Below are 19,948 nucleotides of genomic sequence, written 5' to 3' on the forward strand. Positions count from 1 at the left end.
ACATATAGAAACAATAAAAATGTGAGATTTAAACATAAACATGCAAATATCTTGTGTTTTTCAATTTATTCTTTAAATGCTTTTGAAGTGCATTTTGAATAGTTATGGAACGATAAAGTGCGTGCCGATATCTTAATCGATATATCAATAACCGATTGTTAAAGAATCGATTTAAGTGGAGGGTAATCGATTAAAAACGAGTAGTTGGTCGATAAATGATTTTCTTGGCGTTTAGACGATAGACGATTATATTGCGTTGTGTTTTTCTTCTTGAAAATGAAAATATAGTGGCGAAAAAGTAGTAAATAATTGTGAAATAAGTGAAAAAGTAATTGCGAACGGTGCGCTTCTCGTTATAACTACACAAATACTGCATAAATGTAAGTGAATTCCTCGAAAAAATGAAAGCGGAGAAAATAATGATTGTGTAGGAGGTGTACTACACACACATACGTGCGCGTAGCGTATAGCGAGTTGCATTTTAATAACAAACTGCAAAGCAATAATGGTTGAGACATTGAAATGGCCTTGATTTACCGCTGAATCCAGCTTATCATCAAATCTGCAAAACAAAAACAAATCAGCAGCCATATCACACACAAACACGCATTCTACAAACATACGTACAGGCTACATACATAGATATGTGGAGTCTCTGTGTGTGTAGAGATACGTTAATACGCCTACGCGCTACGTAAAGTGGAATATTACAATCAACGTAAGAGCAAAACAACGTAAACGCAAAATGAGCAACGTGAACGCAAATTGAGTAACATCGCGTACATACCCAGTGAGAAATTCTATGCATGTATGTGTGTGTGGGTGTGCGAATGTGTTTGTTTGTGCAAAAACAAAAACACAATTGCATTGTGAATTTGCTGCCGTGCAAAGAAATTAAAAAAAAATACTTAATAAAAACAGTGATTTTTTGTGTTTGCAGCACTCCAAGCGATAGCTGGGTTACAAACTGAATATTGACGGGTTTAGCGAGCCTGAACAGCGTCACCACCTACGCAGACAAAAACAACAACGACAGTCCTTTGTGCACATGGGCGGAAACAGCGCAGCTGCCAATTCAAGCGCCTTTAGCGCTGGCGGCTACATCGGACCCACCACCAGTCTGGGGGCAGCCGGTGGCAGCGATTTGATACCAGCGCCGATGGGCACTGGCAACGCCATTGGCAGCAGCAGCACATCCTACACGTATGGAGGTACAAGTTGGGAGGAATTCTGCGATAGACATGCTCACGCTGCTGCTACGGACTTTGCCAAAGCATGCATCAGTTACATAAACGGCAATCTGCCGCCGGATGAAGCACGCAACATACCACATCGTAGTTTTGCAGTGAAATTCGTGGATTCCTTCTTGGAGCACTATGACACGGAGTTCTTTCGGCGTCGCAGCAATCTAAAGACGGGCGTTGGTTCGCTGTTTGGTGGGGAAGGCGGGGCAGGTGGTGATAGCTTTGATACCGAGGAGCATGAGGTATCACGGCTGTTTCCCAAGTCGCTTTTGCGACGTCTCTCCTTTAAGGGATTGCGCAAGGGCAAGGTGAGCGAGTTGCCGCCAGTTGGCAAGCAGATCGGAAAGACAAGTCGAAAGTTTAACGTTAGAAACTCTTCTTTTTGCAGGCATTCTTTCACAAGAACTCTGACGATGTGGACGGCGTGGGCAGCAGCAAACAGAGTGGCAAAACAAAGCTGGCCAAGATTGTGGTCGAGTGCCGCAAAGAGGGCATCGTTAACAATTTGACCGCAGAGAGTTTGGATCAAACAACTGGCACACAGAAGTGGGAACGTTGTCGTCTCGCTCTGGTCAAAGCAGTGGGCGGTTATATGCTGGAGTTTTATACGCCGCCCAAATCGACAAAACCGCGCAGCGGCGTCTTTTGTTTTCTTATTTCGGAGGCACGTGAAACAACCACACTGGAGATGCCGGATCGCAACAATACGTTCGTGCTGAAGGCCGACAACAACATGGAGTATGTGATTGAGGCGGGTAGCCAAGAAGATATGCGCAGCTGGCTGGCCACCATACGCTATTGCATGCGCACGCCGCCCACTCAGCAGCCGATGCTTGACTCGGATGTGATTGCAGCTGCTATGCAGACATCGCCAGTCACCACTAATCCGAATCCCACAGGCACGGGCAGTGCTTTGGGCGGCATACAGAATCCTCAATACCAGCAACAAGGTGGTCTGGGATTGAGCGGCTCCAATGGCAATCTGGTGAACTCGCAGTCAGCGGACAGCGGTTTGGTGGCAGCCACAGCAACTGGCAATAGTAATGCAAATGTTGCTGCCTCGTCGCATGACGTAAATGCTTCCCTAAGCACATCGCAGCTCAACAACGATCATAATAATGCGCCACCCGATATTCCATCGCGTCCACAACGTGGCGAACAGCGTTTGTCGGCCTCCAGCAATTTTGATGGCAACGAACTGCTTGAAACGGATTCTGATGTAAACGTGGCCGATTTGACAGCGGAGATGCGCCAGTTCCCATGGTTCCATGGCACATTGCCGCGTGCAGAGGCCGCACGCATGGTACTACAATCGGAGGCAGCGGGACATGGTTACTTTTTGGTGCGACAGAGCGAGACGCGACGTGGTGAATTTGTGCTGACGTTCAATTTCCAAGGACGTGCCAAGCATCTGCGACTCACAATCTCGGAGAAGGGACAGTGTCGGGTGCAGCATCTGTGGTTCCCTACTATACAGGAGATGCTCGAGCATTTCCGACACAATCCCATACCGCTAGAGTCGGGCGGCACTTCGGATGTGACGCTCACCGAATGGGTGCATCACACCAGTAGACTGAACGATGCATCGGCCATCGGCATGGCGACGGTTGCTGCCAACACAACATTGTCGCACGACTCGGCGGGTGGAGGAGGAGGAGGTGCAGCGGCTGTCGATGCGGCAGCGGGAGGAGCTGGAGGGAGTAGCGGAGCCGGCGGCAACGCGAATGGAAATAGCAATGGACATCCATCGCCGAGACATGTGAGATAGCCAAAATTTTGGAGTCAATTCAGTGTCAGTGATGGTTTTTATTTTCCTTTATTTGATTTCAACTTTAATTTCATTTCATTAACGAATCGGCCGGCGGGGTATAGATATAGTCTTAGTGCCAGCAACCAAGACCTATCTTTCTCTTTCTCTCTCTCTGTGTTTTCTCTTTGAACTCCCGAAAAATAACTGAGTAACTAAGTCTGTCCGCATTTGTAACCAGAATTCTCGAATCTTTCAATTTATCCGTTTGTTGTACATTCTTTGTTGGGGTTTTCTTTGTTGTTTGTTGTGTTCTCAGTTTGAATACGTTTCCCCAATTTGTTGCATGCTTCATGTTTAACCCTTCTCCCTCTATCAAACGAACCCCTCAAAACACACATACCAACAGATTGAAATCGACAAACAAAACAAAAACAAAAAAAAAAATCAAAAACTAATTGAAAAACGCCTCAACGATATTTAATAGAAGATATCCATACGTCTTGAACCATTCACAGTGCAACGAAGTGATTACCATGAATCTAAGTGTTCGCCTAAAGACAAACGAAATCGAACTGCCACAAGAGCCAACACACGTCTATTTTCCGGAGCAAGTCTACTTTCATTTGGATCCCACACCATTGACCGTGCACAGTTCGCCGCCTGCAGGCCATGGTTTTCTCGATCAACCGCACCTGCGTGCCTCGAACGCTTCACTCCAGGCAGCCACATCATCGCGTCATGGTGGTGCCGATAGTGGTGCCAGTGGCAGTGGCGGTGGTGGAGTTGGTGGTGCTGCCGGTGGGACCGGTGGTGGAACATCAGGAAGCGGCGAGTGCACCGGACGCGCCATTGATAATCAGTATAGCTTCACTTAGGCGATATGTCGCCGCGCCCGCCCATTGCATTGATTTTCGAATTTTCTTGCGCGGAATTTATTTTTGTGCCATTTGCGTAGCAGCAGCAGCAACAGCAAACAAATCATTTTTTTGGAATTTTGTTTAATTCTTAATTCACTTTTTGTGTGTTTCCTTTTTTGTGTATTTGCAAAAACAAATTGTATGTATTTCGTGTGTGAGAATTGCTTGTTTCTATTCATTTTTTAGATACATTTATTTCTGGAACACATGAAGTAACTGAATATTATTATGATTATATATATATTTGTATACATTAAATAGCTAAATGTGTGTGTTCATTTTAAGTAAATAAGTAAATGTTGTAAGTATGTATAACAAAAAAACGAAAAATGTAAAATTTGTAGCACCAAAGGTGCGACACTTGCGAATCCTAAAACTTCCTGCTTTACAAAAAATACATACATATATACATTATATATATAAATATATATATATATATATATAAACTACACTTTAAAATATAAAATCATATATATATTTAAATTATATTAAAATTGGTAAATTACAATAAATGAAGTTATATAAATGAAATGCAAATATATTTTTTTAATACGCTAGTGATCAAGATTCAAGCATTAGTATTTTGTGCGCCTCCATTACTAATCAAACCGATTATCGATAACGCCAACAATCGTTTTGTGCAATATTTTTGGAGATGTGACCAGATGTCAAGGTTTTTATATTTTTGTTTGGTAAGTTTTATAAATGTTGCTTGTGGTCACACCCCGGCAAATAAAAAAGTCTGAATTCATCTACAAGGCAATAACAACGAATGACAGCCGGCACAAATGGATCTCGAATTGGATATTATTGACTCACTGACTGCACTTGGCTATGAGGGCGTGGATCAGCCATCACTGCAGAAGGCTGTGGCCGGTGGTATCGGTGATGCTGAATTGCGTGAGGTGATTTATTGGCTGGCCAATCAATTACATTTGCTGCGCAAGACGGACGAACATGTGGCCAATAGCAGTAAGGACCACAGTGAGTTTGCCTTCGAATTGTCGCTACTGTTGACTGAGCTGGGATGTCCCTATCGTCAATTTGTGGCCGTGCCGATGTCGGAACGCTTCCAGACCAGTGACTCGCTACTGCAGTTGCTCAACTACTTAACATCCGAGTTGATGGCCACCAAGATGTCACTGAAGCTGCAGCCGGCGGAGCCACCCAGTAAGAAATCCAAGACTGAATCCAATTTACAAGCTGCTGTTATACAGCTGACCAAAGATCTGCAACTGGGTGAGATTCCCAGCACAATCAATGTGAAGTCGCTCTTCGATCGCTTGACGCCCAAGCTGGATCAACGTTTGAAGCAGACGAACAAGGCAGTGGTCAGTGAGCCGCTGATGAACTCGAACAAACCACTGACGGATGCCCAGTGGCGTCAGCTGGAGGCCATGCACAAGGATCTGGATGCCGAGTACAATTTGCGGCGTCAGATGATGTTGACGCGTCTGGAGGCGACCGTTCAGAGTTTCCAGTGGTCGGAGAGCATGAAGCATCGCCAGAAGGAGATAAACGATCGATTCCAGCAGAAGCTTAAACAGCTGGATGCTCTCAAATACGGCGGAGCAGACACGAACATTGTGGCGCTGCTTGCGGCGCGTACAGATCTTGCTATCATTGAGAAGACCAGCTCGGTGAATGTGCGCAAAAATACAGCCTCGAAGATTGAGAAGCATGTGATTGGCAGCGTGCCGGATCGCGGAGGACGCGCCAATGAGCATGCGCCGCCGCCGCCAGAGATGCCTTCATGGCAGCAGCAGCGAGCTGGCGGACTTGCTGGAGGAGGTGGACGTGGCGGTGGCGGTAACTATCGCGGTGGCAATAGAGGAGGACGTGGTGGAGGTGGAGGCGGAGGTCAGAACTGGCAGCAGCCACAGCAGCAGTATCAACAGCATCCGCAAGAACAACGAGATCGCGATAGAGGCGACCAGCAGTGGCTCAATAGTAGTGGACGCGTGCAGGGCTCTGGCTGGAATCCTCAAGCTGATGGTGGTGGTGGACGTGGCGGTGGAGGACGAGGTGGTGGCGGCGGTTACCGTGGCGGAGGAGGAGGACGTGGTGGTGGTGGAGGCGGAGGTTATCGCGGAGGGAGGAGGACGTGGTGGCTACAACCAACGAGGTGGCTTCCATTAAAGCGGCGTGCAATTAAACCATTATGCTGCTCATTACCTAGATTGATATTTATATTTAGCTTTAGCTAAGATTGTAATTAGAACTGTCATAGTTTATTATTCTCTAACCAATTCCCAGTCCCCGGCTCGTCTGTCACCTAATTTAACAGCGGCTTTTGCCAAGGCCATTAAAAAACAAAACAAAATATAATCATTGTTTAATAGCAATTAAAACTCGAAAATGTGTCATCTGTATTTAAGAATCTCTCGCGTGTCGTCGCCTTTTGAGGTTAGGTTCACTAATTCCGATCTGATATTACATTTTGCCAAGTCAAATTATAATCGCATTACGTGCAGAGATTGCATTAATTAGTATATTCTTTATAAAAAGTACATACAAGTTTTTTTTGGCTTACTTGCTAAGCGTTTCTGTGTCATCTGATTATTTAGGTTGCTAATCAATTGTGTGATCAGATTTGTCAAGAAAAAAGTAAAACTGCTTTTGTATTATCTTCATGTCGTGCAGTTTGTTTTTTGAGGTTAGGTTTTCACTTTCAATTGGCTGATGTCGATCTAATATTGCATTTTATTGTGTCAAATTATATTGCCAACTTGTCCAGAGTCGTCTATAAAAGGGGCGCGAGTTGTACAATGATTAAATTGTTAATTAAACTTTTATTTCAATCTAAATTGAGGTTAAGTGGAATCAAATAAGTTATTAAGTTAACGGATAAAGTATTCGAGATATTGAACTATTCAATTATCAGTTGGCTACAGAGGAATATGCATAGTGTCTTCTAAAGGAATTAGCTTGAAGGGTTTACAAGTTTTTAGTTTAGGTTTTCAATTTGAATTGAGTCATGGTGAATCTTAAAGTGCTGAATTTTAAACGTAGCTTCAAGAAATCGCTTCATTATGTGCTTTGAGGTTATGTGAAGTTGTTTAGAATCCAATTAAATGGTTAGCCCTGGTGACTACGCCCCTGGACAGGTAACGAAGCATCAAACACGCGACACTCAATTGCCACTGAGCTGAACAGCAGCAACAAACTAATCATCGTCGTTGTCCATTCTGGTGTCCACTGTATTGTGGATAATTAACGTGTTCAATCAGCATGAAAACCATGTCGAAGTCATCCGAAAACATACAACGACATCGACATCGACAGGCCCACACAGCGCACAGTTCAGTGCAACTCAATTACTCAGCGAGTACAGTACAGCGAGTACTTAATCCCCCAATTTTCGAATCCATCTATCCGCCAATTAATCGCCATGATCGGAGCGAGTCGAGCAGTACGAGCATTTATGCTATTTAACATTTTGAGTGGCATTTTTGCGCCTGGCAGCGCACAAAATCTGTTGGATCGCCTGCGTCCGCCAGCCGCCAATTTGACGCGTCAATCGGATGACGTTAAAGTTGTTTCCGGCACAAAAGTGAAACGCTACGAACGTCTTACGGTGCCCCTAGGAGGCGTGGGTCCGATTCTTGGTGGCATTGGGGCAGCAGGATTACTTAGTCCACTACTGCAACCGCAGCCTGCTTATCTGGGTTATCCCTATGTAGGTCAACTACCAAACCAAACCTTTCAATACTAATTCCCTAACTTCTTTAGCTACCTCAGTGGCAGGCGGCTGCCAGACTTACAGGAGAAGGCGAAGCTGCTGCAGCTGCGGGCATAATCTCTTTCCAGCAGTTGCCTTACAACAGTGACATCAAGGTGTCCATCAATGCCACCGGGTTGCCAGCTGGAAAACATGCACTTCACATCCACACTTATGGCGACATTAGCGATGGCTGCAAATCAACCGGTGGACAATTCCCCAACAACTTTGTGAGTTTCTCAAGAAGTTGCCTTAAGAGATATAATTTACTATTTTCCGGCTTTGCAGTTGGGCAATCTGGAGGTGAGGGACGATGGCAGTGTATCCGCAGTCTTTATGAGCATCTATCTGCAGCTCTTTGGCTTCAATGGCATCATTGGACGCTCCATAGTTATTCATAGTAAGCCAATCGATCTGAATACAGCACTCAATGCGGAAGTCTTCTCCTCCTCCTTGACTGTACCCAATGCCTTGGCCTATCAGAATGAGGAGATCTCGGTGGGTGCGCCGATTGCCTGTGGTGTCATTAGTCTCATGAGCACTGCCATGACAACTACAACTCCTGCCACTTCTCCTCCAGCTCCACCTGCGGCGGAAACTGAGAAGTAATTCCGTCTCTGTAAGCAAACATTATGTCCAGCATTTACTTTTAACTCCATTGAACTGCAATTTGTATAGCAGTCATATAATAATAAAAATATTCCATTGTCCTTTAAGAAGCATATTCGCATTTTGAATATTAATGTCACATTCTTTACAGTTTGGTATCTGAAAATCCCCTTTATGGAAGCCTAAGTGGTTTTATTTATTTTTAAATTAATTTGATAATTGTATAATTCATAATAATATGAGTAGTTTTCGGAATATTTTTAATATAGTCATTCAAGTGATTAACTTTATGCTTATATGCTAACTTTATAATTGCCAAGAAAATTAAATAAAAATGCAATTTTAAAGTAATTATGTTTCAAATTAATAATGAATATAAATGAAATAGTAGTTGTAGAATATTTTTTTTATAATTGTAATAGAAATAGAAATAATGCTATTTTAACGAAATTAGAGAAAATATAAAATCATTAATTCCCATCACAATTTAATTACATTAAAATAAGAACATAAAATATTTAATACAATTTGAATTTCTACTAAATAACAAAAATAATAAAATATGAAAGCCATTTTAATAAAATTCTGGTTAAAACATGCTGTTGTTATTAGTTTTGGTAAATGTTGAAGAGGCATTTAAGTACATAATTACTGATTAAACATAAAAATTTAAACTTGTGATTTTAATTGGCAAGCTTGCATTATTTTCTATTTTTATTACATAAAAGAATAACTATAAAAACACATTCTTATTTTTAATATAACATTTCCCAAAAAGTAGGAATTTAAATCCCAATTCTATAGGTTATAAAATGATGACATAAATTATTGTATTGTAAAAGAACTTAATCCTTCTCTAAAACTGGCAAATTCTATAAGTAACTGTCTTTACAGGGCATAACTTAGTCGATCACTGCGATCTTACAATTCACTTGTCTTTGGCAAATTAAAAGCTAATAAAATGCAGCTCAGCTTTTATGATCGTCACGTGCCGCGCATGTCCAACTATGGATGGGTGGCGTCCACTTTGCTTTGCTGGATTTCCAAACTTTCTTCGTGGGTTAATTTGGGCCCTTGGCCACAGTTGAAGGTTGCGCTTCGTCATGTTTACGCCGTCAACTAAAAGTAAAAGCCAACGCTGGCTACTGTGGACAACGCTGCTGTGCCTGCTCCAACTGGACTTGGGCAGCGCAAAGTTAACGGAGCCGGAAGGTAAAATAGAATGGTTCACATTCCCTTGGATGAACAAGAACAAGACCAACAAGGAGTCATCACACTATGGAGGATTACATCTGAAAGATGACTATGCTCAGGTGGATATCTCGAACTTTGGTGGCTTCGAACGGCATCCGTGTCGTCGCGTCTGCCAGCAAGGACAATCGCAGAGCTGTTACTATCAACTGGTGGTGCACAACTATCGCCGCCTTGGTCCCGAGTGCCAACGTTGTCCGTACGATGAGCGAGCTTGTGCATCGGAGAACTGCATCTATGGCGATGGCGTCTCCACTCCGGTGATGGCTGTGAATCGCATGGTGCCGGGCCCGGCGATTGAGCTCTGCGAGAATGACACTGTGGTGGTGGATGTGCTCAACTATCTGGGCGAGTCCAGCACAATGCACTGGCATGGCATTCACATGTCGCGCACTCCGGAAATGGATGGTGTTCCACATGTGACACAGTATCCGGTGGAGCCAGGTGAGGTGTTTCGCTACGAGTTCCTTGCGGATCGCAGTGGATCAATGTGGTATCACAGCCATATGGGTTGGCAGCGTGGCTTCGGCATAGCCGGAAATTTGATAGTGCGTCAGCCACATCAAACGAATCCTCAAGCCCGACTCTATGACTACGATCTGGTGGAGCATGCGCTGTTGGTGCAGGACATCTTCTATGATTACGACTTGCAGCAGGTGCGCAATATACTGATCAACGGCAAGGGACGCAATCATCTCAGCCAGCTGCCCGATCCGGATTCACGTCATCGCTACGAGCGTCTCAGGGTGACACCTGGCTATCGCTATCGCATGCGTGTCATCTACAACGGCGTCTTCAACTGCCCCGTGGAGTTCTCCATTGAGCAGCACAAGCTGCTCATCATCAGCACCGATGGCAACGACATCGAACCCGTGCTCGCCGATGGCTTCTTTCTAACCTCCGCCGAACGCTTTGACTTTGTGCTCGAGGCGAATCAATATGCCAAGAACTATTGGATCCGTGTGCGTGGCTACGAACGCTGCGAGGAGCGCAGCCTCTACCAGGGAGCTGTGCTCAGCTATCGCGGTGCCGCTCGCAGTGAGTTGCCCCAGGGCAACATACTCGACAGTCAGCGGGCCAGAGAACTGGATGACAATGATAATCCGCCCATCTTTGTCAACGATTTCCGCTATAAGATTTCCAATGACTCTGAGTCGTTAAATGCCTTGCGTCAGGCGAGTCCCGACAAGGATGTGGGCACTGTCTCCCTACGCTCATTGGATCCCGTGCCCTGGCCCAGCTACACCAAGTTCTTGACACACTATTCCAGTCTGAATCTGCGCCAGGCGCCCAATGGCGAGCTTCTATTTCAAATCGATGAGATTAGCTTTATGCCACCGGGCATTTCATTGCTGCAGGCTCATTATCTCTACCAGGACGATGGCTACTTCTGCAATCGCAGTTCGTTGGCCGCCAAGAAGCGACAGTGTGATCGCGAGGTGTGCGAGTGTGTCCATGTGATTCGCTTGCCTGCCTATCGACCCATCGAAATGGTTGTTGTCAATCACATGGATGCCACGCATCCCATCCACATGCATGGCTTCACCTTCCGCGTGGTGGGACAGGACGTCCTTGGCAATCAACAAGATCTTAAAAATGTAAGTCCAACTATCGCTTTTCTAACTTAGCTCTAGATGAACTTCCTCAATGTGGGTTAGTGGGTATTTAAAATTATGTGAAGCCGATAGCCATAAACAGATATCCGTCTATCTGTTGTCGTTGCAAAGTTGTAATTATAAAGACTTCCCTTAACCCTCACTAAGTAAAACATAAAATGGTCTAGTAATTTAATTTAGTAAACAAAACTTAAACTAAAGTCTACTCTTACTCTTACTCTTACTTGTTTATATATGTATTTTTTTGAAAATTTTAGTAATTTTAAAATCTGAAAAGAAAATTAAGAATTCGGAGAAGAAAATAACTTACAAGCTAAATAATTTATTTTATTTTCCATTTGATTTTTTTCATTTAACAATTTATTTATATATTTTAAATGGAATCCAAATATGGACATTAATTTATATTAAGTTTGTTAAAAGCAATAAAATGCTTATCTTATTGTTTTCAATTTTAAATTATAAGCTAATTATTACTACTTCCATTTCAGATTCGTCAATTAGATAGACAAGGACGTCTGAGACGTTTGCCCGATAAATACCCAGCTGTGGCTAAGGACACTGTGCAGGTGCCTGGTCTGGGCTATGTTATACTTCGTTTTATCTCTGATAATCCTGGCTTCTGGAGCTATCACTGTCACATCGAGTCGCACTCAGTGCAGGGCATGTTAGCTGTGCTTAAGGTCGGCGAAGACTATCAAATGAAACGTCTTCCAGCTCGCGTTAATTGCTGAAAATATGCCAACTTAAGTAGCTCCCATTAGTATAAGTAAATATATATTAAATTAATTTATTAAAGCTAATTTACGATTTGTTTCTATATTACGTAGAATTGGGGATTTCCACAGCAAACAGGAAATAAGATGCGTCATAGAGAACATCTTCAGTGTTTCTAATCAATTTACACTTTATAGAAATTTATTATTTTATAGACTCTACAAGGTTTGGAGAGAGTTCATAAAGATTTCTATAAATACCGTCATAAAATGCACCACACAGATTACAAGGCGTATGAGCGATAAGCTTCGTGTATTGTGGTGAATCTGATAAGAATCTGACGCGCTTCATTATTCTTAGTGTAAACATAATATTTGTGTTGTGATAAGACCCATTGATAGTGACACGCTTTCCATTTTATAGATGTAATCAGGTTGTTTGATTTTTACAAATGTATAAATACTGTTAAATAGTACTTACTATTCGATACATAAATCGTAAACTCATGTTTTAAATTATAACGGCTTGATTTGCGATTGCGATCCACAAATGCCACAACCAAACTCTGGTTAGCGTGAAATGCGTTCCACATGGTCTGCTTTTGTTTGAAAGAGTGTGTGTGTAAACACCATTACGTGTTTACACAATAGACATGTATCTGCATTGCTGAGGTTATTGCTCTAAGGAGTTTGTTCTATAGAAAACCAGGAAAACAAGTCAAACAGGAGTAGATACACAGCTCAGCAAACCGGCTAAACATGAATTAATTTGTACACAAGTATTGCTATTAAAAAGTATGACATGCATTTAAATTGTAAAAATAATTAAGTCAGCAAAACAATAACAATAGTCTATCTCATTCGTTTTAAGTTTTCGCGCTACGTTTTTCGATTTTCCTATGCTAATTGGTTGAACTGAAGTTCGCTGCTCCGGTTGGAGTTTAACAACACTCTTAACCAACCTTTTGCAGCACTAGGTCGCCGGGCGCCCTGTATGTGTGTTTGCGGTAGCGGGTCCACTTGAGCATGTATGGGAATAGTATGTGTGCTGCGTACACAACATGTTCAGAGAGCCAATTCTATTTGGAGAAACAACATCGTCGCGCGTATCTATCACGTGTATTTGCTCTGAAGCGCACATTGGTAATTTAGTTCTTATCTGGCACTGCTAGGGAGAGCATACTCAAGTGTTTGCAACCATAAAATTGAAACGTGTCTAAGCACATAAAACAATATAAAATACAGGTAAGCATGTAATTGCAATGCAGCAATGCAGTAGAGAGCACTGCTCCTCCTGCAAATTTGTAGCAGTCAGCTAATGTGCATATGTGTGAACACTCTGCAAACATAAATGTGCGTGTTTGTGTACATGTGCTTTGCTTATGTACGTATGCATATATGTTTGTATGTTGTGTGTGGATTGCATTTGCAAATTTGTTTTTGCATTTTGCCGGTTTCCGTCAATCAAATGTAAAAACGTTAGGCAAATGCGAAATTGAAAAAAATAAACTCATGCGAATATGCGACGTAATAAAAACACGACAAGTCATTGATAAGGCATTGCCTTGAAACGTGTTAGTTCACTTATTTTTGGCAACAATTACCCAATCAGAAGAGGAGATAACGTAATCCTCTCAAAGCTGAGGATGCTCAGGCGACATGGTAACACTGCTTGTGACGTCAGCAGGCAAATAAGCTGCGATTCACAACAAAACTACCATGAGTTGGCAGAAACCGAACAAAAAAAAAAAACAATCAACAAGTGATAAGTGATAAGTTGGGTTCACTGTCAGCCTGACCCCAAGAGCAGCAGCCAGATGGTGGCAAGCAAATCTTAACGCAGGAAATCAAATCATTAAAGCACGAGTCGGCAGCGGAATCGCATCATTTTATTGATTGAGTCTCACTCGCAATTCATTCACAGTCATGTCAGCGAATAAGGGCTATGTGCGTCCAGCGGATTTCATCGATCCCGGCAAGCCTTCGAAGTGCACCTGGCATCTGGGCACCAAGGAGCAGACGCCCCACACGCAACGTGGCATCGCGCATCGTCAGAAGATTACCCCCGATATCCTGGAGGTGATTGGCTGCACACCACTCGTCAAGCTCAACAACATACCCGCCAAGGAGGGCATTCAGTGCGAGATGTGTGAGTATCTTCAACTTGTTAGAAGAATATTTCTAGCTGTTGTTCATAGACTAGAAAGGAAGAGTAACTTTGTGCCAAGAGAGAATTATAGAGTATACCTGATCAATGATCAATGGTAGTACCGAAGACGAAATCAAATCCTTTTGATAAAATAACGTAAACATAACAGATTAATTTAAAAAATCATCAAACTCGTGTTTACATTATTTTTGTGGAACATTAAACTCAAATATAAAAAAGATTTAATAGAAGATAAAATACACGAAGATCTCAGAGACTATAAGAGATAGTTCTTCGATTTATGTAAAATTAAAAATTTGTATATGCACGTTGAGGTCCTAATATTGCAATTTTAAATCAATCTATGACAAAATTATAGGTGATTTCTGAGAATTTGGTACTGTTAAGAAATTTAGAAGACATTTAATTAATTTAATTTAGAATGTTTTAAACCAGATGCTTTCGTAATATAAACTTAAATAGCTTTTTTTATTTAATATTAAACAGTTTTAACAGACTTTAATATTAATTTAAAGAGGTCGGATAAGTATAGCTATAGATGATCTGAAAATATCTCATTTTTGAAATTTTGTAATCGCTTATACAACATATTTATTCTGTTCTTCTTTATTAGATGCCAAGTGCGAGTACCTGAATCCAGGTGGCTCGGTGAAGGATCGCATCGGCTATCGCATGGTGCAGGATGCCGAGGAGCATGGACTCCTGAAGCCAGGATACACCATCATTGAGCCCACGTCGGGCAACACGGGCATTGGTCTGGCCATGGCTTGTGCCGTCAAGGGATACAAGTGCATCATTGTCATGCCCGAGAAGATGTCCAACGAGAAGGTTTATGCTTTGCGTGCGTTGGGTGCCAAGATTATACGCACGCCCACTGAGGCAGCCTATGATTCCCCCGAAGGATTAATCTATGTGGCCCAGCAGCTGCAGCGCCAGACTCCCAACTCGATTGTGCTGGATCAGTATCGCAACGCGAGCAATCCGCTGGCACATTATGATGGCACCGCTGCGGAGATTCTGTGGCAGCTCGACAACAAGGTGGACATGATTGTGGTTTCGGCTGGAACAGCTGGCACCATCAGTGGCATTGGACGCAAGATTAAGGAGCAGGCACCCAATTGTCAAGTGGTGGGCGTCGATCCTTATGGCTCCGTGTTGGCGCGTCCCGAGGAACTAAATAAGACTGATGTGCAATTGTATGAGGTGGAGGGCATTGGCTACGACTTTCTGCCCACAGTATTCGACTACAGCGTCGTGGACGTGTGGACCAAGATCTGCGATGCCGACTGCTTCCCCATGAGTCGTCGCCTCAACGCCGAGGAGGGTCTGCTCTGCGGTGGCTCCAGCGGTGGCGCCATGCATGCGGCCCTCGAGTATGCCCGCACTTTGAAGACTGGCCAGCGTTGTGTGGTCATTCTGCCCGATGGCATTCGCAACTACATGACCAAGTTTGTGTCCGACAACTGGATGGAGGCACGTGGCTTCAAGCAGCCCGTCAACGAGCATCGCCACTGGTGGTGGAGTGTGCCCATCTCCCAGCTGCAGCTGCCCAGTCCTGTGGCCACGCTGCAGTCCAACACAACTGTGGGTGAGGCCATCGCACTGATGAAACAGCATCGCGTGGAGCAGTTGCCCATGGTTGACCAAGAAACTGGGTAAGTTATATAATAACTCGCATGATTGAAACGTTTGCCAATCTCTTCATCTATTTGCAGAAATGTTTTGGGCGTCGTGGGTCAAGAGACGCTCATCAATCAGATTGTCAGCATGAATAGGCAATTGGATGATCCAGCTCTCAAAGCAATAAATAAGAAAGTCATTCGACTGGTTGAGACTGAGATACTGGGCAAGCTGGCACGTGTGTTGGAGGTGGATCCCAGTGTGCTGATTATCGATGACAAGCAGAAGGTCTTGGCACTGGCAACCAAACTGGATGTCACATCGTACATTGCGTCTGGCGCTGGCGCCAAGCAAAACGGCAACGGAGATGTCAAGCATTAGAATTCTCCTGGGATGCTTTTAACTTAATGATGATATAATTAACCAGTGCATTTACACATAATTTAACATTTTAGTAATTAAATCTTGGACACATTTTATATCGTAACAAAAACAGTTGTACATATTGCGAAGCAGATCTTTCTCAGAACTCAGTTGTAATAATATCCGCCTCATTTTTGTGGCCTATAAATAGCGACTGTTTGTGGGTTGCAACTTCAGTTTGTGGTGAATACCGATTGTAAAAGCAACAAAGTACAATGAAAGTATTGATTCTATTGGCTACCTTGGCTGGCATTGCCACAGCAGTGGACTACTGTGCTCTGCCCACTTGCCTGGACAAACACATTGCCTGCAACAATAAGGGAGTATGTTCTAGTTCTTTAAGCTCGCAACAGTCGTAGTAAATTGTAATTCTGCTGCAGAACTTTAGCGAGGATTGCCCCAAGGATGCGCGTCAGGTGAAGATCGAATCACATCAGAAATTGATCCTCAGTCTGTTCAATGAGTTGCGCAACAATGTGGCTGGCGGCAGCATTGAAGGGCTACCCAAAGCAATTCGCATGGCCAAGATGACCTGGTGCGAGGAGCTCGCCCATCTGGCTCTCTTGAATGTGGAGACTTGTCAGTCGCTGCCCGACAAATGCCGCAGCACCGAACGCTTCGCTTATGCCGGCCAGAACAATGCCATCTTCAGCTATAGCGGTGCCGAGTCCGAGTACACGGATGCAGAGATCATTAAGGAGCAGATTGAGAAATGGTTCGGTGAGCGCAGCAATGCATCGCCCGAAATTCTGGCCAGTTTTCCCGAGGAGTTGCCCAACAAGAATGTCGCCAAGTTCACCATTGCCGTCGCCGAGAAGAACACCCATTTGGGATGTGCTGCCGTGCGATTCTCTCGCGATTATTACAATCACTTTGTGATCACTTGCAACTTTGCCACTTCGAATGTGATCGGACAGCCGGTTTATACCCCTGGCGATAAGGCAACCTCCGGCTGCAAGAATCGCTATGGCGCCGCCTTTGACTACCCTAATTTGTGCTATGCCAAGGAGATCTATGATAACGACAAGATCGTTAGCGACATCAGATTGTTCTAAATACGGAGACGACGACCCAAGAAGTTCAAGGCAATGTAAACAAAACACCTAGTATAACTTTTATCGAACATAAATAAATAAATCGTAATCGCAAGCAATGGAAAATCTGTCTTGAGTGCTTCTTATCAGCAGTGCTTCCTCTTCACGATTCTTATCAGATACAGCGTACTTAATATTTCATATACCCTCAACATTTTGGGAAGGGTATTACAAAAATATGATAGTTGTAGATAACAAAATTGTTTAAATCGAAAAATTTTAAAGAATCTAAAAATTTACAAAATATTAGAATTAAATGCAAATTAAACACTCAAATAATGACATGCAGTTATTGCTGGTAAAATACAACAAAATAATATAAAACTAAAACTTTTTTACATTTACATGCATCACATACATTCTTATGACTCTCTTGAGCGCATTTGTCTTAAACTGAGCCTGATAACCTGAGATTTTTAACTGAGTGTGTTTACTGAGAGGCTTAGACTATAACCTGTATATTTCACATACATATAACACTAATGCAAAAATTGTTTACGTATATGCATATCTATGTGTGCTAGTATTAATATCAATTGAGTTATTAGCTGTGGGGAAATAACATCGGGTTGCTATATAAATCCCAAGTCGTGAAGTAAGATCTAGTAATATTTTGTCTGTAAAGAAGAAAGCAAGTGCTTAATAAAAATTCTATATATAAAATCATATAATCCAAAGGTATGGAATTATAGAATTTTCAGTGTGGATCACAAGGATGATGGAATAACTAGGATAACACAACATCTTTAGAGGTCAATGTAAGCTGATGTATGTTTGCATGTTTGAGATAGCAGAAGATCTAGTGACTTAGTAACCGGGAATACAGGCAAAGTTTACCAACAATTTCACAACAATCCACGATAAGACAAGGAAAATAAAAGTAGCACTGATAACTCTACACGAAGTGGGCCTGACCACTGCCAACATGCGAGGTGCTGATCAACGAATAGTTCAATCAATCGCGAACCGGCAGCGGAAAAGCAACACAGAAGTTGCAGTTCAACTTAGACAGGACTAAATATATTCCAAATTATTTTACAGCAATGGCAGCTAATAACAGCTATGTGAGACCAGCAGATTTCATTGATCCTGGCCAGCCATCCCGATGCACCTGGCATCTGGACACCAAGGAGCAGACGCCTCACACGCAACGTGGCATTGCACATCCTCAGAAGATTACCCCTGATATCCTGCAAACCATTGGCTGCACACCACTCGTCAGACTCAACAACATACCCACCAAGGAGGGCATTCAGTGTGAGATGTGTAAGTAGAGTGATATAAGTATATTGCCACAGTCACGTCATCATCACGTTTCCAATGTGCTAATCGCGTTAATTGAATTCGTATCTTTGATTAGTTGCCAAGTGTGAGTTCATGAATCCGGGTGGCTCAGTTAAGGATCGCATTGCCTATCGCATGATACAGGATGCGGAGGACAAAGGACTGCTGAAGCCAGGCTACACAATAATTGAGCCCACGTCGGGCAACACGGGCATTGGCCTGGCCATGGCCTGTGCCGTCAAGGGCTACAAGTGCATCATAGTCATGCCCGAAAGGATGTCCAACGAGCGAGTCTACATACTACATGCTCTGGGCGCGCAAGTTGTACGCACTCCCAACGAGGCGCCCTACGATTCGGCGGAGGGTCTTCATTACGTGGCCCAACGGCTGCAGCATGAAACACCCAACTCGATTGTTCTAGATCAGTTTCGTAACGCTGGCAATCCGCTGGCACATTATGATGGCACAGCTGCCGAAATACTCTGGCAGTTGGACAATAAGGTGGACATGGTGGTGCTTTGTACTGGCACAGTGGGCACCATCACTGGCATTGGCCGCAAAATCAAGGAGCAGGCTCCCAATTGTCGTGTAATTGGCGTCGATCCTTATGGCTCCGTGCTGGCTCGTCCCATGGAGATCAACAAGACTGATGTGCTGTCCTACGAGGTGGAGGGCATTGGCTACAAGTTTCCACCAACCGTCTACGATGGCACGGTTATCGATGAATGGGTCAAAGTCTATGATCTTGACATTTTTCCTATGAGTCGTCGCCTCATTGCCGAGGAGGGTTTGCTCTGCGGTGGTTCCAGTGGTGGCGCTATGTTTGCAGCCTTGAAGTGTGCACGCTCCTTGAAGGCTGGCCAGCGTTGTGTGGTGATCCTTGCAGATGGCGTTCGAAACTACATGTCCCGGTTTGTATCAGACAACTGGATGGAGGCACGTGGCTTCAAGCAACTCGACAATCCTCATCGACACTGGTGGTGGGATGTCCCCATATCAAAATTAAAGCTGTCCAGTCCTGTTGCCACGCTGCAGTCCAACACAACAATGGGCCAGGCTATTGAGATAATGCAACGGCATGGCGTGGATCAGCTGCCTATGGTTGACCAAAAAACTGGGTATGTTACATAATCATTCAATTGCTTCAATCGCCTTCTTATTTCATCATCCATTTGCAGAGCTGTTTTGGGCGTGGTGGGTCAAGAGACGCTCCTCAATCAGCTGGTCAGCATGAATCGGCAACTGGATGAGCCTGCTTTGAAGGCGATTAACAAACGTGTCGTTCGCCTGCCAGAGAGTGACATAGTTGGCAAGCTGGCACGTGTACTGGAAGTGGATCCCAGTGTGCTGGTTGTCGGGCAGAACGAGAAGATCTTGGCAGTTGTTACCAAAGCAGACATTATTGCCTATATATCCAATGACAACTCCGATCCTTGAAATTCTTGGTAGAGAAATAAATTACTAACTGAGCAGAGAAATACTTATTCAGAGATTTCATTCGAGGGAGTGTCATTCATTGAAGATAATAGATAG

General features: G+C 43.6%; 7 protein-coding genes across 14 annotated transcripts; all 7 read left to right on the plus strand.

The window, feature by feature from the left end:
• The first annotated feature begins 220 nt into the window (after positions 1-220).
• On the plus strand, positions 221-4,367 carry LOC117574904 (SH2B adapter protein 2). 5 transcript variants are annotated; one of them, XM_052006638.1, is made up of 4 exons: positions 221-380; positions 922-1,552; positions 1,615-3,003; positions 3,510-4,367. In XM_052006638.1, exons 2-4 carry the CDS (start codon positions 1,049-1,051, stop codon positions 3,867-3,869), a joined length of 2,253 nt encoding a protein of 750 aa, XP_051862598.1. In that variant the 5' UTR covers positions 221-380; positions 922-1,048; the 3' UTR covers positions 3,870-4,367. The 5 variants fall into 5 exon arrangements, with proteins under 5 accessions (XP_051862598.1, XP_034114833.2, XP_034114834.2 ...); XM_034258942.2 differs by having other exon boundaries at positions 941-1,552; XM_034258943.2 differs by having other exon boundaries at positions 941-1,552; positions 1,633-3,003; positions 3,510-4,366.
• A 262-nt stretch (positions 4,368-4,629) lies between these two features.
• Positions 4,630-6,221, plus strand: LOC117575829 (protein FAM98B). The gene has a single exon (XM_034260233.2). It carries the CDS (start codon positions 4,700-4,702, stop codon positions 6,116-6,118), a length of 1,419 nt encoding a protein of 472 aa, XP_034116124.2. The 5' UTR covers positions 4,630-4,699; the 3' UTR covers positions 6,119-6,221.
• Positions 6,222-6,824: 603 nt separating this feature from the next.
• Positions 6,825-8,343, plus strand: LOC117574808 (uncharacterized). Its single transcript, XM_034258772.2, has 3 exons — positions 6,825-7,590; positions 7,644-7,862; positions 7,921-8,343. The coding sequence occupies exons 1-3, from the start codon at positions 7,303-7,305 to the stop codon at positions 8,239-8,241; spliced, it is 828 nt and encodes a 275-aa protein (XP_034114663.2). The 5' UTR covers positions 6,825-7,302; the 3' UTR covers positions 8,242-8,343.
• Positions 8,344-9,344: 1,001 nt separating this feature from the next.
• On the plus strand, positions 9,345-11,849 carry LOC117573349 (uncharacterized). Its single transcript, XM_034256475.2, has 2 exons — positions 9,345-11,090; positions 11,600-11,849. The coding sequence occupies exons 1-2, from the start codon at positions 9,345-9,347 to the stop codon at positions 11,840-11,842; spliced, it is 1,989 nt and encodes a 662-aa protein (XP_034112366.2). The 3' UTR covers positions 11,843-11,849.
• A 1,038-nt stretch (positions 11,850-12,887) lies between these two features.
• LOC117575031 (cystathionine beta-synthase-like) lies at positions 12,888-16,107 on the plus strand. Its single transcript, XM_034259110.2, has 4 exons — positions 12,888-13,069; positions 13,749-13,973; positions 14,608-15,649; positions 15,710-16,107. Exons 2-4 carry the CDS (start codon positions 13,751-13,753, stop codon positions 15,993-15,995), a joined length of 1,551 nt encoding a protein of 516 aa, XP_034115001.2. The 5' UTR covers positions 12,888-13,069; positions 13,749-13,750; the 3' UTR covers positions 15,996-16,107.
• A 94-nt stretch (positions 16,108-16,201) lies between these two features.
• On the plus strand, positions 16,202-17,197 carry LOC117575032 (antigen 5 like allergen Cul n 1-like). Its single transcript, XM_034259111.2, has 2 exons — positions 16,202-16,360; positions 16,418-17,197. Exons 1-2 carry the CDS (start codon positions 16,253-16,255, stop codon positions 17,090-17,092), a joined length of 783 nt encoding a protein of 260 aa, XP_034115002.1. The 5' UTR covers positions 16,202-16,252; the 3' UTR covers positions 17,093-17,197.
• A 463-nt stretch (positions 17,198-17,660) lies between these two features.
• On the plus strand, positions 17,661-19,867 carry LOC117574866 (cystathionine beta-synthase-like protein). 4 transcript variants are annotated; one of them, XM_052008143.1, is made up of 5 exons: positions 17,661-17,726; positions 17,810-17,889; positions 18,173-18,397; positions 18,492-19,533; positions 19,594-19,867. In XM_052008143.1, the coding sequence occupies exons 3-5, from the start codon at positions 18,175-18,177 to the stop codon at positions 19,850-19,852; spliced, it is 1,524 nt and encodes a 507-aa protein (XP_051864103.1). In that variant the 5' UTR covers positions 17,661-17,726; positions 17,810-17,889; positions 18,173-18,174; the 3' UTR covers positions 19,853-19,867. The 4 variants fall into 4 exon arrangements, with proteins under 4 accessions (XP_051864103.1, XP_034114775.2, XP_034114776.2 ...); XM_034258884.2 differs by lacking the exon at positions 17,810-17,889 and having other exon boundaries at positions 17,713-17,809; XM_034258885.2 differs by lacking the exon at positions 17,661-17,726 and having other exon boundaries at positions 17,737-17,889.
• Positions 19,868-19,948: the final 81 nt, after the last annotated feature.

This window comes from Drosophila albomicans, chromosome 2R, assembly GCF_009650485.2.
Source record: "Drosophila albomicans strain 15112-1751.03 chromosome 2R, ASM965048v2, whole genome shotgun sequence".
NCBI classification, from domain to species: Eukaryota; Metazoa; Arthropoda; class Insecta; order Diptera; family Drosophilidae; genus Drosophila; species Drosophila albomicans.

Excerpts from the sequence above, each read along its gene's own strand:
- LOC117575829 (XM_034260233.2), top strand. The coding sequence starts at position 4,700 with ATGGATCTCGAATTGGATATTATTGACTCACTGACTGCACTTGGCTAT.
- LOC117575031 (XM_034259110.2), top strand. The coding sequence starts at position 13,751 with ATGTCAGCGAATAAGGGCTATGTGCGTCCAGCGGATTTCATCGATCCC. Across the intron at positions 13,974-14,607 it reads GGGCATTCAGTGCGAGATGT|ATGCCAAGTGCGAGTACCTG; the intron begins GTGAGTATCTTC and ends CTTCTTTATTAG. Across the intron at positions 15,650-15,709 it reads ATGGTTGACCAAGAAACTGG|AAATGTTTTGGGCGTCGTGG; the intron begins GTAAGTTATATA and ends ATCTATTTGCAG.
- LOC117574808 (XM_034258772.2), top strand. The coding sequence starts at position 7,303 with ATGATCGGAGCGAGTCGAGCAGTACGAGCATTTATGCTATTTAACATT. Across the intron at positions 7,591-7,643 it reads CTTATCTGGGTTATCCCTAT|CTACCTCAGTGGCAGGCGGC; the intron begins GTAGGTCAACTA and ends TAACTTCTTTAG. Across the intron at positions 7,863-7,920 it reads GACAATTCCCCAACAACTTT|TTGGGCAATCTGGAGGTGAG; the intron begins GTGAGTTTCTCA and ends CCGGCTTTGCAG.
- LOC117574866 (XM_052008142.1), top strand. Across the intron at positions 18,398-18,491 it reads GGGCATTCAGTGTGAGATGT|TTGCCAAGTGTGAGTTCATG; the intron begins GTAAGTAGAGTG and ends ATCTTTGATTAG. Across the intron at positions 19,534-19,593 it reads ATGGTTGACCAAAAAACTGG|AGCTGTTTTGGGCGTGGTGG; the intron begins GTATGTTACATA and ends ATCCATTTGCAG.
- LOC117573349 (XM_034256475.2), top strand. The coding sequence starts at position 9,345 with ATGTTTACGCCGTCAACTAAAAGTAAAAGCCAACGCTGGCTACTGTGG. Across the intron at positions 11,091-11,599 it reads ATCAACAAGATCTTAAAAAT|ATTCGTCAATTAGATAGACA; the intron begins GTAAGTCCAACT and ends CTTCCATTTCAG.
- LOC117575032 (XM_034259111.2), top strand. The coding sequence starts at position 16,253 with ATGAAAGTATTGATTCTATTGGCTACCTTGGCTGGCATTGCCACAGCA. Across the intron at positions 16,361-16,417 it reads TTGCCTGCAACAATAAGGGA|AACTTTAGCGAGGATTGCCC; the intron begins GTATGTTCTAGT and ends ATTCTGCTGCAG.
- LOC117574904 (XM_052006638.1), top strand. The coding sequence starts at position 1,049 with ATGGGCGGAAACAGCGCAGCTGCCAATTCAAGCGCCTTTAGCGCTGGC. Across the intron at positions 1,553-1,614 it reads AGGGATTGCGCAAGGGCAAG|AAACTCTTCTTTTTGCAGGC; the intron begins GTGAGCGAGTTG and ends GTTTAACGTTAG. Across the intron at positions 3,004-3,509 it reads GACATCCATCGCCGAGACAT|TGCAACGAAGTGATTACCAT; the intron begins GTGAGATAGCCA and ends AACCATTCACAG.